This window comes from Aquarana catesbeiana, linkage group LG01, assembly GCF_042186555.1.
Source record: "Aquarana catesbeiana isolate 2022-GZ linkage group LG01, ASM4218655v1, whole genome shotgun sequence".
Taxonomy (NCBI): domain Eukaryota; kingdom Metazoa; phylum Chordata; class Amphibia; order Anura; family Ranidae; genus Aquarana; species Aquarana catesbeiana.
In genome coordinates, this window is record NC_133324.1 from 368,462,797 (window position 1) to 368,479,750 (window position 16,954).

General features: G+C 39.9%; 1 protein-coding gene across 4 annotated transcripts in view; it reads left to right on the plus strand.

Moving 5' to 3' along the window:
* FANCC (FA complementation group C) overlaps window positions 1-16,954 on the plus strand; it is a 335,114-nt gene that overhangs the window by 283,571 nt on the left and 34,589 nt on the right. For all 4 annotated transcript variants that reach the window (XM_073633174.1, XM_073633184.1, XM_073633193.1 and 1 more), the window contains exons 10-11: window positions 8,408-8,507; window positions 13,350-13,425. In XM_073633174.1, the coding sequence (XP_073489275.1) occupies window positions 8,408-8,507; window positions 13,350-13,425 (176 nt within the window). The remainder of the gene's footprint in view (window positions 1-8,407; window positions 8,508-13,349; window positions 13,426-16,954) is intronic.

Consider the following 16,954-nt stretch of genomic DNA (forward strand, 5'->3'; position numbering starts at 1 on the left):
GTGCTGGAAAATAATGGTGGCCATACAAAATATTGAAACTTTGGGCCCAATTTGGACATTTTCACTTAGGGGTGTACTCACTTTTGTTGCTAGCGGTTTGGACATTATTGGCTGTGTGTTGAGTGCCCCCACAGCAAGCAGCTTGCTATGGGGGCATATACAACTAAGTGGAGAAAAACGAAAAACCAGGTCCTACTAAAACATAACCATGGTGTTGGATAATCAATATATACCCTAATACAGTTTACCAAAGTATGGCAATGTTGCTATAGCCAAAGAACTAAGCATATAAGAAAAAACACATGTCCCAGTATCTCTACTGGGATCGTAAAGTGGCTACTTCGGCAACAAATAGTCTGCACCTGGATATGTTTCTAAAAAGGTACAAAATTTATTGGATCCATCTGGAAACGTGCTACAGATTTAATTAACGTGCACCTGTATTGAATAGAAATAACTACACACCGCATGCTTCGCCGGGTGTAAACCTCAAGGATCACCCGGGCAAGCAAAATTATGATGAACACTTACAGAAACAAAAGGAAAAACATGCACATAGACACAACATTCAAAAAACATAAACACAACAACCACAACACAGAGGTCCGGACACCAGTCTGCCATTCACAGTGAGATTGTGGTGCGAAGAAGTCGCATCAATGTAAAAAACATGTATGGAAGAAAGAAGAATGGGAATAATCCCAAATTCTCTTATCCCTGAAGGGATTTCTGACAAAGTCACCGTGAGTGGCCCCCCGGGGATACCTAAGGCAAAAATTTCATTGGTTGGCTGATATTTGGTGTGCAAGATTGGTCTTGGTGAGTGATGTTGTCATAAGAATGTAGGAAACACAAATAAACAAAAAATCAGAGAAAAAAGGAAAAATCTCTGATCCCAGCGCTCTAAATGGATATAAGATAGATTCTATACACTTGTTAGCTGCTATTATAAAAAACAAACGTTAAGAAATAAAAATATATACCTTCCCACAAGAGAAGATATTAACAGTGCTTAAAATGGATCACCATAGGAAACACTGTTATAAATGAAAAGTTCTGCGTGTTGCCTTAACGTTATATAGCATCCTTTGGCAACAGGGCAAGTTGCAGGAAAATTCTTACAGTATGAACTTTAGACATTCTCTAGTTGCTGTTATAACACTGATGTCCCACCGAGCATACAGCGAACAGCCTATTCAAATCCAATCCCACAGCCTTGTACAGTAGTGTCCAACAGGAATAGAATAAAACTATATAGCCACCAAGGGCTGTCACTTCAAAGTTCTGCTTGTCTAGTCCGATGACCTTAACGCCAGTCTTTCCAATGGGGGCACCCGAGCCGAACTGCAGCTCCCTGTATCCATTCAGACATGGAACCGTGGTTCGTCCCCACCCCCTCTCTCTTCTGATTGGCTAACTGAGTTTGATTGACAGTAGGGGGAGCCAGCGGTGCCACTGCTATATCTCAGCCAATCAAGAGGGAGAGTCCCGGATGGCCAAGGCACTTGTGGATATTGCTGGATAGAGATGGGCTCAGGTAAGTATTAGGGGGGCTGGGTGGCTGCTGCACACAGAAGGCTTTTTATCTTAATGCTTAGAATGCATTGAGATAAAAAATCCTTCTGACTTTACAATCACTTTAAAGAAAAGCTTTTGAGTGTACATAAAGATACAGAGAGCTTCTGTAAATGTAAAAATAAATTAATTCAAGTGTAGGAATGGTGAGAGCTGCCAGGTTGCTATCCCAGTTTGCAGATGTTGTATAGCTTTATACATATTTGATTATGGTTTATGGTAAACATTTATTTTAAAGTCCCCCTTAAAAATTACATAATTTAGTGCTATCAGGCAAGCACTATTCATGAAGGAAGACCAGAACACATTATACAGGAAGTAGTCTTGCTTGGATATATGTATAAGCTAAGCAGAGGTCATATATCTTCATTGTTTATGCTTTTTGGACTTCTTGGACTTGACCTTCCTTTCATAAATTCTTAAAAATAATACAGGTCATTTACTGCAGATTATATTAAGACAAATCTATCAATGGTTTTTCCTGGTAAATGATTTTATAAGGATAGTTGATTTCCTGAAGGCCAAAAAATGCCTTAGTTGGTTCGTTCTCCATTGCAGTTACATGTTTTCCTATCCAGCAGTAATTATCCTAAATATTCAATCTATCAGCAGCCATAAGTGTTTTTGATAAAATAAAAATATTTTTTTTTTTTTTTTTTAATACACAAGCTACTTGCTTGGCTTTTAAATATATAAAAAACTCTACTGTGCAAAAATTTTAGGCAGTTAATTAAGAATGCTTTCAGAGATGAAAGTGTTAATAGTTTATTTTCATCAATTAACAAAATGGAAAGTAACTAAAGAGAAGAAAAAATCTAAATCAAATAATATTTGGTGTGACCACACTTTTGCCTTCAAAATAGCATAAATTCTTCTAGGTACACGTGCACACAGTTTTTAAAGGATCTCAGCAGGTAGGTTGTTCCAAACATCTTATGCTCTGTACACACGGTCGGACATTGATCGGACATTCCGATAACAAAATCCTAGGATTTTTTCCGACGGATGTTGGCTCAAACTTGTCTTGCATACACGCGGTCACACAAAGTTGTCGGAACATCCGATCGTTCTGAACGTGGTGACGTAAAACACGTACGTTGGGACTCTAAACGGGGCAGTAGCCAATAGCTTTCATCTCTTTATTTATTCTGAGCATGCGTGGCACTTTGTGCGTCAGATTTGTGTACACACGATCGGAAATTCCGACGGATTTTGTTGTCGGAAAATTTTATAGCCTGCTCTCAAACTTTGTGTGTCGGAAAATCCGATGGAAAATGTGTGATGGAGCCTACACACGGTCGGAATTTCCGACAACAAGGTCCTATCACACATTTTCTGTCGGAAAATCCGACCGTGTGTACGGGGCATAAGAGTGCTAACCACTGATGTTTTTTGGATGTAGGCTGCCTCAAATTCTTCTGTCCCTTCATGTAATCCCAAACAGGCTCTATGATTTTGAGATCAGGGCTCTGTGGGCAGGGCTACTGTCAGAAATCACGGGGGCCCCATACAGCCTTCCTAACAGGGCCCCCCCCTCACCCAGGCTGAAAGTGACTGAGGACATAGAGTTAAGCCGCCAGCACTGCAGGGGAAAGGATCACACGGAGGGCCTGGTCAACAGATGGAAGGGGCACATGTGTTAGAACCTATCACCTTGAAGTGCAGCCGGAGTGGGGGAGAGGAGGAGAAGCTGGCAGCACTGCAGTGGGAGACAGAAGAGGATCGGTGTCTGCAATAAGACAGTACAGCCGGTCCTTTTGAAGGATCTCAGCAGGTGCCTGGGCCCCACCTTTTAAGCCCAGTACAGGAGGGCTGGCTGTACTGCCCTATCAGTGGTCCTGCCTGTGGTTGCCAAATCATCACTTCCTGGACTTCTTGTTCTTTACGTTGAAGATAGTTCTTAACGGCATTGGCTGTATGTTTAGGGTCTTTGTCCTACTGCAGAATAAAGTTGGGGTCAATCACACACCTCCCTGATGGTATGGCATGATGGATAAGTATCTGCCTGTATATGTGTGTTTAGTAATTTTAAGGTCTGTCTACCATTTCCATTATGGTTTTAACCATTATTTCAGCAAACGAATGGTCATTTAAAATTATGTGGGCATTGCTTTTAGGTCTGTGTTTATTATTTAAAGCACCATAATCCATGCATGAACCATTGTAAATTGACTTTTATGGTCTATACACCTAAAAATTTAAATTTAATGATGTGTGTGGTAATGTCAGCTAAACTGCAGTAATGGTTTTAGTGAGTAGATAAATTATTTTATTTTTGTTTATAAGAAAAAAAAAAAAGATACTGCTTGCATAATCCTTTTGTGAATTAAGCACATAGACTCAAAAGAAAACACTTAAGAATTTTTTTTTTTTTTTTTTTTTTTTTTTATGAATGGCAGTACTCTATTCTGTCCCCCTCCTTCCCCATTAAAGTGGTTGTTAACCCTAAACATTTTTTTACTGTAATGCATTTTGTGCATTAAGGTAAAAAATGTTTCTGGATATGTATTGACCCTCACCCTCCTCTCCCCCTATACTTAACTTGATCCTGCACTATGTCCATCTGTTGCTGCTCTCTCCTCTTCTTCCCGCTCTCAAGGCTTTGCTGAGAGCAGCGGGAGTCAGGGGCGGACCCAGAGGAGTCGCCATTGCGACTTGGTCCCATGCTGTAGGGGTCCTGTGCGGGCCCCCTATATACCTTGATAGGAAGAGTGGCTGAGACCAAGCTCCCTGTTCCTCTGCCAAACTGTAAATCGGCACTGTGGGAGCTCGCCACACTTTAGACCTAAGAAAGTGAAAGAACAGTGTGTGCTGTGTTCTCTGCCTACAGTGCAGTACCCAGCAGGAAGAGTTAAAGTGGATGTAAACCGATTCATGAAATTTGAGCTGGGCACATGTATCTGTAGTGTTTTGTTATCTCTTTTCAAAGCACTATGTCCCGTAGCTGTCTCCTGCTCCGTTCTTCTGTTCTATCAGCCTGATAACTAACTCCTGACAAGTTCTCCATCACATATGATAAAATCAGCCTGAGTTTTTTGTTTGGGGAGGATGCTATAAATAGATTAGCAGAGCCCTGAACGATTCAAAAAACAGAGCTGTGACCTATAAACTGTACAACTCAATTGAAAAACAAACTGAAATATTTTAGGGGGGTAAACATAAACCCTGTTATAACTGGGGATGTAGCTGTGTTCAGAATTAAGCAATCGCATTCAAACTCATGTTAAATAGGAGTCAGTACACACCTGCCATCATTTAATGTGCCTCTGATTAACCACAAATAAAGTTCAGCTGCTCTAGTAGGTCTTTCCTGGCATTTTCTTAGTCGCATCCTACAGCAAAAGCCATGGTCTGCAGAGAGCTTCCAATCATCAGAGGGATCTCATTGTTAAAAGGTATCAGTCAGGAGAAGGGTACAAAAAATTTCCAAGGCATTAGATATACCATGGAACACAGAGAAGACAGTCATCATCAAGTGGAGAAAATTTGGCACAACAGTGACATTACCAAGAACTGGACGTTCCTTCAAAATTGATGAAAAGACGAGAAGAAAACTGGTTAGGGAGGCTCCCAAGAAGCTGCAGGAATATCTGGCATGTACTGGCTGTGTGGTACATGTGACAACAATCTTGTATTCTTCATATGTCTGGGCTATGTGGTAGAGTGGCAAGACAGAAGCCTTTTCTTACGAAGAAAAACATCCAAGCCCAGCTAAATTTTGCAAAAACACATCTGAAGTCTCCCAAAAGCATGTGGGAAAATGTGTTATGGTCTGATGAAACCAAGGTTGAACTTTTTGGCCATAATTCTAAAAGATATGTTTGGCGCAAAAACAAAACTGCACATCTCTAAAAACACCATACACACAGTGAAGCATGCTGGTGGCAGCATGCTTTGGGGCTGTTTTTCTTCAGCTGGAACAGGGGCCTTAGTCAAGGTAGAGGGAATTATGAACAGTTCCAAATACCAGTAAATATTGGCACAAAATCTTCAGGCTTCTGCTAGAAAGCTGAACATGAAGAGGAACTTCATCTTTCAGCATGACAACGATCCAAAGCATACATTCAAATCAACAAAAGAATAGCTTCACCAGAAGAAGATTAAAGTTTTGGAATGGCCCAGCCAGAGCCCAGGCCTGAATCCAATTGAAAATCTGTGGGGTGATCTGAAGAGGGCTGTGCACAGGAGATGCCCTCACAATCTGACAGATTTGGAGTGTTTTTGCAGAGAAGAGTGGGCAAATATTGCCAAGTCAAGATGTGCCACGCTGATAGACTCATACCCAAAAACACTGAGTGCTGTAATAAAATCAAAAAGTGCTTCAACAAAGTATTAGTTTTAAGGGTGTGCACACTTATGCAACCATATTATTTTATTTTTTTTATTTTTACTTCCCTCAATCTAAAAGATTTCAGTTTGTTTTTCAACTGAGTTGTACAGTTTATGGGTCAAATTAAAGGTGAAAAAAGTTCTGAAATGATTTATCTTTGTCTTTTTTTTACATCACAGAAACCTGACATTTTAACAGGGGTGTGTAGACTTTTTATATCTACTGTATGTGTGTATGTGTGTGTGTGTGTGTGTGTGTGTGTGTTCTTTATATGTTTGTGTATGTGCATACATGTGTGTTTACATGCGTGTGTATGTACGCACATTACTTTTAATCCTGACTCCCTATATGTGTACAATCAGAAAAGAGTAGTGCGTTTGTGTGTCAGGAAAATGCGCAATTTTGCAAGCATTCCATGGCACGCAGTAATGTGAACCAAGCCTTATGCTGGCCATACACTATACGAAAAATCGCCGAACCCATTTTCGAAAAACGAAGCTGTAAGTGCCATCGTGTAATGACCGATAAATCGTTTAGTGGACAGAAATGAATGCATTTTTTGTTCGTTTTTTTACATATACCTAGTGCAGACAGTTCAGACGGTAAACGCATTAAACTTTCGTTCGTTCAGCAGAAAATTTCCAAACTTGTCCTTTGTTTTTTCGGCTCAAAAACATCCCAACAGTTATCGATTTTGTACCCATTAACTGGCCAAAAAACGAACGAACAGTCCTAATGACCGAATTTCGGACGATTTTTCAGATAGTGTATGGCCAGCTTTAGACTGGGGTCCCTCCAAACTGAAAATACTTTCAAGGGTGCTCTGACTGGAAAATGGTTGAGAAATACTGGCATAGAGAAACCAGTCTTTCCATTTTCCTCCTGCAGCCGCTGAATGCCGGAGGGAGGGAAAGCGGGGGGGGGAATGGAAAGATCAGTTCCTTTATATGCAGCTGCCCCCACAGCTTCTCCTATGCAGCTTCTTTCTGCTGCTCCCGTGTGCTTTCCAGCCCCCTGTGCTTTTTTCTGCCTCCCCCTCCCCACAGATTTGCAGGGTTCTCCCCTGTCCTGCCGGCTGCTGCGGGTTATCTGTCAGGGTGAAACATTTTCTGAATGGGGAGTCTGTGATCTGTACCAATCACTGACTCTGTCTATTCATAACTGAAACATCCTGAACTGTGTTTACAATGCTTATGCTTCAGATTGTGATTGAACAGGAAGCCCTGTACAGAGCTATTAGGCCTCATGCACACGAGACGCTGGTAAACCCGTGTTCAGAGGCAGTTGGACACTTTTTTCAACTGCCCCTGAACTCATTCAATGTTATCCTATGTGTCCATGTACACAGTCTCATTTTTTGGCGTTTTTAGGCAGTTGTGTTTAACCTCATTTTTCCAGAAGCAAAAAAATGGTTTCAGACGCCAAATGTGGCTAAACGCGGCTAAACGCCGGTACCGTGTTTAGCCGCGTTTGCGTTTATAAGTGTTTTTAAAGGAACCCTATTTTTTGGACCAGAAATACGATGGTAAACTGCAGCAGAGAATGACATTTTGTGACCCAAATTCTCGGGGCTACTTAGTGCTAGGAACCCCAAATTTGGAGTGCAAACAAAGGGTTCACGCTGCTGTCAATCAAATCATGTGATGAGGTAGTGGGGAGCAGTGCTATGGGAGCTGTCTGTGTCTACAGAGGCAGACCGCAAAGTTCGAGATCAAGCCTGCAGGTATACCACCACAGAAGGCATCTTCCTATGGTGGCACACCAAGAAGAGGAGGAGCAGGGGACCCCAGGGGAGGAGGGTCAGGGCTGCTCTGTGCAATACGATTGTAAGTATATTATGTTTGTTGTTTTAAAAAAAAAATGACACTTTAATTTATGTCAGTTTTACATAATAACAGAAAGCAACAATTCATAATGCATTAGTCCTATCTCACTGATGACTAATGATGGTGGATGGACAAGCAAGGTGGATAGAGTAATCTTCCCTGTTGAGCCATTCCATTCTGACAAAGTCGACCATTAGATTGACCTGTGTTGAGCAGAAACTGCCATAGATTAATTGAAATTCGGCCAGGCCCTACTGAACCTGCTGAATTTCGATCCATCTATGGCGAGCTGTAGAATTAAACTTTGAAAAGTATGTTTTCATAACAGTGCAGTGCTGTCAGTTGTTGTCTGTGAACAAATAATATAGTGACATTACTGATGTGAACAAATACTATAGTGACATTACTGACTTCCAGTTTTTTCATTGAACACTGACAGTCAAGTATAGTTACATACCCAGCTATGTGCATTCCCTGTTACTACTCGTGTTCATTTGCTAGCAGTCATTTCAAGCTTTGATATGTACCTGTTTTATCATATCAATTCACAAAGTGCATGTATATTTGCTTTTAAATGCTGCATTTTGATTACTTAAAGAAATGCATTGTGTATGTCTTTTCTAATATTACCCTTAGTGTATAATTGACAACTAAAACTTTGTTGTGTAATACATAGGAATGCACTACTTGAAAGTGATGGAAATGTTAAAGTGAGTACTATTATAAGGGTATTCACACACTCTTTTATCAAAGAATATGACAAGGATAATCTACAGGTAATGTTCTGATTTAAGTTTTTCTTCTTTCATCCAGCTATGTGTTCTTTATTTTCTTGTCGCTTTTCCTCTCCTGCATTGTCTTCTATACCCTCCTACTTCAGTACACAGGCTCTGAAGTTTGCATACCCAGAAAGTGATGTCAGTGGGCCAACCCAATCTACAGCATGCAGCAAACAGATTGCACAAACACTGACAGAGCACCATAATCATTACACATTAAAAACATGCACAGCCAGAGCTCACACAGATATAGCATGCATAGAAATGTCAAACACTGAACACATGCAGAAGAGAATGCACACACAAAACATGCACAATTATATGGCACAATTAACCACTTGCCGACCACAATACATATATATACATTGCGGTTTGCAAGTGTTTTACCGGGATTATGGCTGAAGCTATCAGCCATGACCCCAGTGTTTTTTTTTTTTTGCAGCCGTCGGCTGGCTTTCTCATGAAAGCAGTCCGAGGGGCTCATTAGCCACTGGGCCACTTTCAGAAGTGGCAGGAGGGGACGTTCCCCATTGCTCACTAGTGTTCTTCAGGCTTACCGATTTCACTGCCACACCCAAGAAACGATCCAACTGTGCGGCTGGCTGGACACAGAGGTGGACAGAGACTAGATCAGGGGTCTCAAACTGGCGGCCCTCCAGCTGTTGTGAAACTACAAGTCCCATGAGGCATTGCAAGGCTTACAAACATGACTCCCACAGGCAGAGGCATGATGGGACTTGTAGTTTTGCAACAGCTGGAGGGCCGCCAGTTTGAGACCCTTGGACTAGATCATCTCTGATCGCCTCTGTGGCCTTGGAAGACCAGAGCGACATCATGACGGCACTTCCGATCTAGGGCAGAAGTAAACAATTTTTTTATGATCTTTTGCTTTTAAAGGTAAAGGAGAGATTTGGGGTCCTGTCACCCTTCTTTCTATTGCAAGGGATATTTACGTTTCTTGTAATAGAAATAAAAGTAATCAGAAAAAAAAGGACAGTTTAAAAATAAAAAATAAAATAAATAAGAAAAAAAAGTGCGAACACATACATAAGTTGTGCATGCAAATGTGTGTGAGGTATCGCCGCAAAATGTTAGAGCAATAATTCCAGCACTAGACCTCCTCTGTAACTCTAAACAGGTAACCTGTAAAAAAAATGTAAAGCGTCGTCTATGGAGATTTTTAAGTACCGTCGTTTGTAGCCATTCCAGCAGCGTGCACAATTTTTAAGCATGACATGTTAGGTATCGATTTACTCAGCGTAACATCGTCTTTCATATTTTAGAAAAAAATTAAGTATATGTTGTGTTTTTTTTTTTTAAATTCAATAACATTTTTTTTTCCCATAAAACTCATGTTTGAAGAACCGCTGCACAAATACAGTGTGACATAAAAAATTGCAACAATCGCCATTCTACTCCTTCGAGTCTCTGCTAAAAAATATATATGTTTGGGGGTTATAGGTAATATTCTAGCCATAAAAGGAGGCACAGGCGCAGAGCACTAAAAAACAAATTGCAATCCCACTTATTCATGTTGTGGCAAGCATATCCAGAATTGAGTGGGGGTGTTCTGTCAAAACAGCCAACTCGTCGAAATCTCCAACCACAGCACTTCTGGTGATTATCCAGCATCAGTAATTGGAGATTTGGACGAGTTTGCTGTTTTGACACAACACCAGCAGCATATACACAACGGTACACAATATAATGAGTGGATATTGTTAGTCCGCCCACTAGTCACCAACAACATGGCCGCCTCCAAGGCGGCGACAGTTTTTCCTCCTTAGCTGCTGTTCTGTCTTCGTGTACCGTAGTGTATACGCTGCCAATGTTGTGTCAAAACAGCCAACTCGTCAAAATTTACTGATGCTGGAGAGTAACCGGAAGTGACGTGGTTGTAGATTTCGACGACTATTTTGACAGATCAGTGGCACTGAAATTGCTACTTTTGTTTCTAATGTTGCACTGAAGTTATTATTGCATGTAATGGGAGATTTCCTGGTTATTTCTCTGTAAGTGGCAACTGGGTTCTAGTGAAATATGGTGGTTTGGTTGAAATACTAGTGTGATGTGCTTAGCAGCTTACAGAAGAGGAGGATAAGAAAACTTTATAAAAGTGGAAAATGTCTGTGCAGTCACAAATATTTAGGCTCTCTTTCCACTAGTGCGACTCCTAATGCGACTTTGGACACAATTCTTGATTTCAATGGCACCCGTTCCTGTCTATATTACTTAAGGCTGCAGCGACTTTGAAAAGGTCCCTGCAGTACTTTGATGCGACTTTAGATGCAACTTTGATCCAGAGACTGTAAAGTTGGATCAGAACTGCACTCAGTCACATCCCAAAGTTCCACTCTAAATCGCACGACTTTGGGGTCACAATAGTGGAAACGTAGCTTTAGTATGAGACTTCAGAAACAAAACACATGTGTGTGTGTGTGTGCGTGTGTATATATATATATATATATATATATATATATACACACACGCACACACTGTATATATATGTATGTGTATACATATACATGCACACACACTTATATAATTAAACGTAAACATACATTTTAAAATTTATTAAAACATGGATGGTGTCAGTAGAGCAGGGGACGTGTCAGTAGGGCAGAGGTTGGTGTAAGTTAGTAGAGCAGTGGACTTATGGCAGTGGGCGGTGTTAGTAGTTTTTTATTTTTAATATTTTTTTTTATTGTTTTTTACAATTGTATTATTTTTTACAATAATATTTTTATTATTGATTTTACAATTTTATTAGGAGTTGGGGGGCTTTGGTGAAAGGGGGAAATCGGTGCCACATTGGGTGATTAGGGTGTGCCCAGACACACATGGCACACCCCGTGCACACACCTATGCCTTATGGGCTTTAGTCACTGCAGTATAGTATTTGTTAAGGCTTTGTTATAAAGCTTTCTGCCAGCTCAACTGGTAAGCCTTACAAATAGCTATATTTTTGATTAATTTATCTAGTTTACTCGATCATTTATTAAGAGTATAGTGGCACTTAAAGAACTGTGCTGCAGGTGGTAGCAATTTGCTGATATCTGAAACATAAAATAACAAAAACTGGACCTGTACTGTATATTTATTTATTCATCAGGTGTAAGGTCACCCTTAATTCAAATTCTGCTAGCTTTTACTTCACAGGAGTTTTTTAACATATAAGTTAAAATATGCTTTGTCTCAAGTCAAATTCTTTGCCCGGAGCGACATGTTTCTAGTGCTGAGGCTGCAGATGTCTGATAGTATATTATTTATTTCTAAGTGTGTTTGCGTGGCAGATGTGTACAGATCCTCATGTAATATCTTTCTGTTCTAGAAGAAAAAAATGATGTAATTTAAAAAAAAATACCTATGTTCTAATTGTATAATAAAGTACTGCTAAAAGAGCGCAATAAAGCAGACATGTGTTATGTCTTAGCTCTGATCGTGTATAGAGATGATTAGCCATTATATGATATTGAAGGGAACTGGTGTATTCTTAGTATCACACAGCCCACCAGCACCCAGGAAAGAAGAGGACCACCTGGTTGTGCTTAGGCCAGAGCATTAAAAACGGTATATTAGTGTCGTCTGAAGTTTGTGTGGCGGTATATATTTATGCTGAGCAGAAAAAGTAGATCCAGCTGGACCTTGCCTAATTAAAATCTCAATTGTTCCTTAAAGTGGTTATAAACCCTTACACATATGCCCAAGGAAGTGCTAGCCTCAGGAGATACTCAGAGATTAAACAAATCCTCCTACATGAGTTGTACCTGTCTATATGCAACCATTTCTTCTCTAAATCCATTTAAAGTCCAGAATTTATACAGCTTGTGTGCGCTTTCAGAAAGCAGGGGACGGGGAGCTGAAGTTACACTATGCTCAGTAAGGAGAGCTCTGAGAGCTGATTGGAGGAAAGAGGCACACCCCATTCACACAGCACATAGAAACAGAGCTAAGGCTGTCTATCACATGCTGTGTGCTGGAGCTCCCTCCTTGTCAACTCTTTACCTCTGGATGTCAGGAAAAAAGTCAAAAGTGACTCATACAGATAGCAGAGAGAAATTACACTTTGTGATCTGGATTGGGACAAGTACACACTATAGAGGTTACTTAGTGGTCCTAGTTTTTAAAATATCTTTAATTCAAGTTTACAGAGATTATGGTATATTTTTAATCTTGAAAAAGAATTTAGGAACTAGGCTGCAAAGAAGAAAGATCACAACAATCTCTTTTGAGACATAAAGCTGAAGCCCAGGAAAGCTTCTAATTACACAGTTTAAATGCATATATGCAATCACTGAAGGATTTTTAGTTTCGTTAAACCAGTGATTATGGCACATCTGCCAGATAGCACAGCCAGAATGTGGTCCTTCAATGTTGTGTCAGCACAGCTTAGTTCTAGCTTGATCACGGGAAAATGAAGGGACAGCAGCACAATGATCCATCATTACTCTGATCTGTCCTGTTATTGACATGATCACTGCCTGCTCAGGAGCAATGCAGCATCGCCTGATTGGCTCCCAGTGCTGGCCCTCCATCTCTCTGAGTCATGTTGGATTACAGGAAGCCAGTGCAAAGAAAAATGTAGATATTTGCTCTAACTGCCTTTAAAAATCCATTCCGTTCCTGTTTTAATGATGCATAATTACATTTATGGTGTTTTATGATTAATCAGTGTTTTTTAATATTTACCTAGAGTTCCGTGTAATGAGAAGGAGTAAAATTGTATGTGTGTTGGTGATGCTTGAGAATGTCTGAAACAGCAAGTAAACTCGTATGTAAAGATCACCTGTCCTAGTAATTTACCAATTATAAGTGTAATAATAAATCTTTCTATTCTAGCCAAAGCTTCCACTAAGAGCTTATTTTCCCAGTGAAAATCCTGCGCTGGTGTTGGCATTATTGAGAAAGTATGAAGGTATGTTTTGTAAATAGGCTGCTTCAAATGACATGAAATAGTTCTAAGAAGTTGGATATGAAATATTGTTACATTCTTTTCATGTAATCTTGGTTTTAGGAACCTTCTGTGCACCTAACCTGTTTATTGGCTCCATTGTCCAAAAGGAAGCTGATTTTTGCTTCTCCCTGCAGAAACTATTTCTCATCTCATCTATCATGTGTTGCATTGTCATGTTAACAAGCTTTGCATGCAATGCTCTGATTCTCAAGGATATCAGATGCTTGTGCATCAGTATACAGCTGAATGTGCTCACATCTCATTTCAACATGTTATAGGATCTGAGGTCAGGCAAGAAAATAAATCTCTCTCACCCTCAGCATCCCCCTTGCAATATTCCAGTTGACAGTGGCTCACTTCTCCGGGAATTTCCAAACTGTATCATACTTACATTTTCTCTGTTCTATCAAGGTAAACAGAAAAACTCCTTTACTGCACATATTTTATATCACATCAAGCGTTTTGAAACAACAAGTCCAGCTACATTTTAAGTCAGTAATTATTATTCCAAAAATGTTTAGTCCAGTGGGCCACAACTCTGACCCTCTAACCCTGGTGAGAGTACAGTATTCTTAGTTTTCTTTGCATTACCTGCAGGTTTTTGCACTGTTAGTGGGTCTAACCCCAGTGATCTGAGTACATTTTTCTGGGTCCCTGGTAGATAATTTGTTCTAGATTTGTTTTTGGCAATTCTTTTCTGATGTTCTGTTTGTGTAACCATATACACACAAACTTTTGAAAGTACAGTATGTATGTATATAATCCAATACAAAACATCCCCAGTGCTTTTGCAACATCTTCCATGGTTTAGTCACATGCATTTGAAAGGAAATAACATACTTTAGGTTGCAAACGTAAATCTAAAGTATATCTAAGGTCTAGGCTTTTTATATTTAATTTAATTATATAGAGTAGTGAGGGTTTATAACACCTTTCAGGTTTTTAAGGCTGTATGTGTCCCATATTCACTCTTTCTTTTTGTCCAGGTGACCAATGTCACTTTGGCTGAAAGCCAGGGTACATCCAAAATCTTGAGTTGTCACCAGAACAGAAATAGAGTGGAAATCTTTCAATTGGAACAGTTGTCCTGATGACAACTAAGAGGGAATTTCCCTCAATTTGGAGCCATTTCATCTCACCCTCAGTTGCATCTACAGGAAGTGAGACAAACTCTTTTAATAGAATACAAATGGCAAAAAAAGCCTAGCAGTCTTTAACAATTCTATATTCTATTCAAAAGAAAAAAAAATTGAGCTTTAGATATACTTGAATGTACAGTGATTCTGTGCATCGCAAGCTTGTTTTCGATATGTGTTCATCACGGTTTCTTTGTCTTTGTAGATACAGTTATTGCACACAAATAGATCCACGTACAGCGGGTAAAATAAGTAATTAACATGTCACTATTTTTCTATGTACATATATTTCTGAAGGTGCTATTGACCTGAAATTTTCACCAAATGTCGGTAACAATCCATACATACAAAGAAACCAAAACAATTAAGTTCATAAATTAGGTTATGTGTAATAAAATGGAATGACCCCGAGAAAAAGTATTGAACACATGATGAAAGAGAGGTGCAAAAAGGCATTTAGCCCTCGTTCACAGAGTTCAGCTGAACTCGCAAAATTTCAAACCGGCATTTTAGTCCGACTTCGGGGGCAATTTGTCAAACATTTCTGTGGGTTCCTGCACAGATGTCTATTGAAACTGCCCCCAAAGTCACCAAAAGTACTTTTGGGAATCAGTGCGCTGCTGCAAAGTCGGCACCGCACTCATTCAGACGGTGCCATTGCCAGCAATAGGCTCCGAATTGGCATGCGATTTAACATTTCAAATTGTCCCAATGTGAATGTGGGCTAAAAGCCAAGACACCAGCTGAAATCTATCAGTAATTACAAAGCAATCCTGCCCCTTGTCTGTGCAAATTAATATCAGCTGGTTCAGTCTAAACTGATGGCCTAAAAACAGGTGTCTGATTACCAAGGTGTCACACAAGAAACATCTCATGATGGGTAAAAGCAAAGAGCTCTCTCAAGACCTTCACAACCTTATTGTTGCAAAACATACTGATGGCATTGGTTACAGAAGGGTTTCTAAACGTCTGAATGTTCCAGTGAGCACTGTTGTGGCCATAATGCGGAAGTGGAAAGAACGTAATTTCACCATAAACTGGCCACGACCAAGTGGTCCTCGCAAGATTTCTGACAGAGGAGTGAAAAGAATTATCAAAAGAGATGTCCAAGAGCCAAGAACCACTTGTGGAGAGCTTCAGAAAGACCTGGAATTGGCAGGTACAATTGTTTCAAAGAAAACAATAAGTATTGCACTCAACCGCCTGTATGCACACTCACAATGCAAGACTCCTTTGCTGAAGAAAAAGCATGTTGAAGCTTGTTTAAAGTTTGCTGCACAACATTTAGACAAGACTGTGAAATGCTGGGAGAATATAGTCTGGTCAGATGAGACCAAAATGTAACTCTTTGGGTGCCATAACACACACCATGTTTGGAGGTCAAACGACACTGCACATCACCCCCAAAACACCATACCAACAGTAAAGTTTAGAGGTGGGAACATGGTGTGGGGCTGTTTTTCGGCATAAGGTACTGGCAAACTTAATGTCATTGAAGGAGGGATGAATGGAAAAATGTACCAAGACATTCTTGATAAAAATCTACTGCCATCTACCAGGATGATGAAGATAAAACGAGGGTGGACATTTCCGCAAGACAATGATCCCAAACACAAAGCCAAGGAAACTCTCAATTGGTTTTAAAGAAAGAAAACAAAGCTGCTAGAATGGCCCAGCCAGTCACCTGACTTGAATTCAGTAGAACATCTATGGAAAGAACTAAAGATCAGAGTTCATAGAAGAGGCTCACGGAAACTTCAAGATTTGAAGACTGTGTGGAAGAATGGGCCAAAATCACACCTGAGCAATGAATGCGCCTATTTTCTTCATACAGGAGGCGTCTTGAAGCTGTCATTACCAACACAGGATATTGTATGAAGTATTAAATAAATTTCAGTTAGAGTGTTCAATACTTTTTCCCTGAGTCATTCCATTTTATTACACATAACTTCATTTCTGAATGTATTTGTTTTGATTTCTTTGTGTTTATGGATTGCATGGGTTGTTACCAACGTGGTGAAAATTTCATGTCAATAGCACCTTTAAAAATATATTTACCTATAAAATTGGTGACATATTCAATACTTATTTTACCCGCTGTATGTCTAGACAACACAATACTTACATGTACCAAGATATATTAAAATGTTGAAAGAAATTTCAGAAATGTTGAAATGGATTTACAATTGTCATAAAATTTACAATAATCTCAGTAGTGGGTATGGGCGGCAGGATTTCACAAATGGCCAGGCCCTGTTATTAGTATGCTTATAGTACAGCAAAATACAGTACAGTCCAACAACTTTTATGTACAAACTGTTTTAGCTTTGCTCAACCCCCTCCTGCCGCTGCCT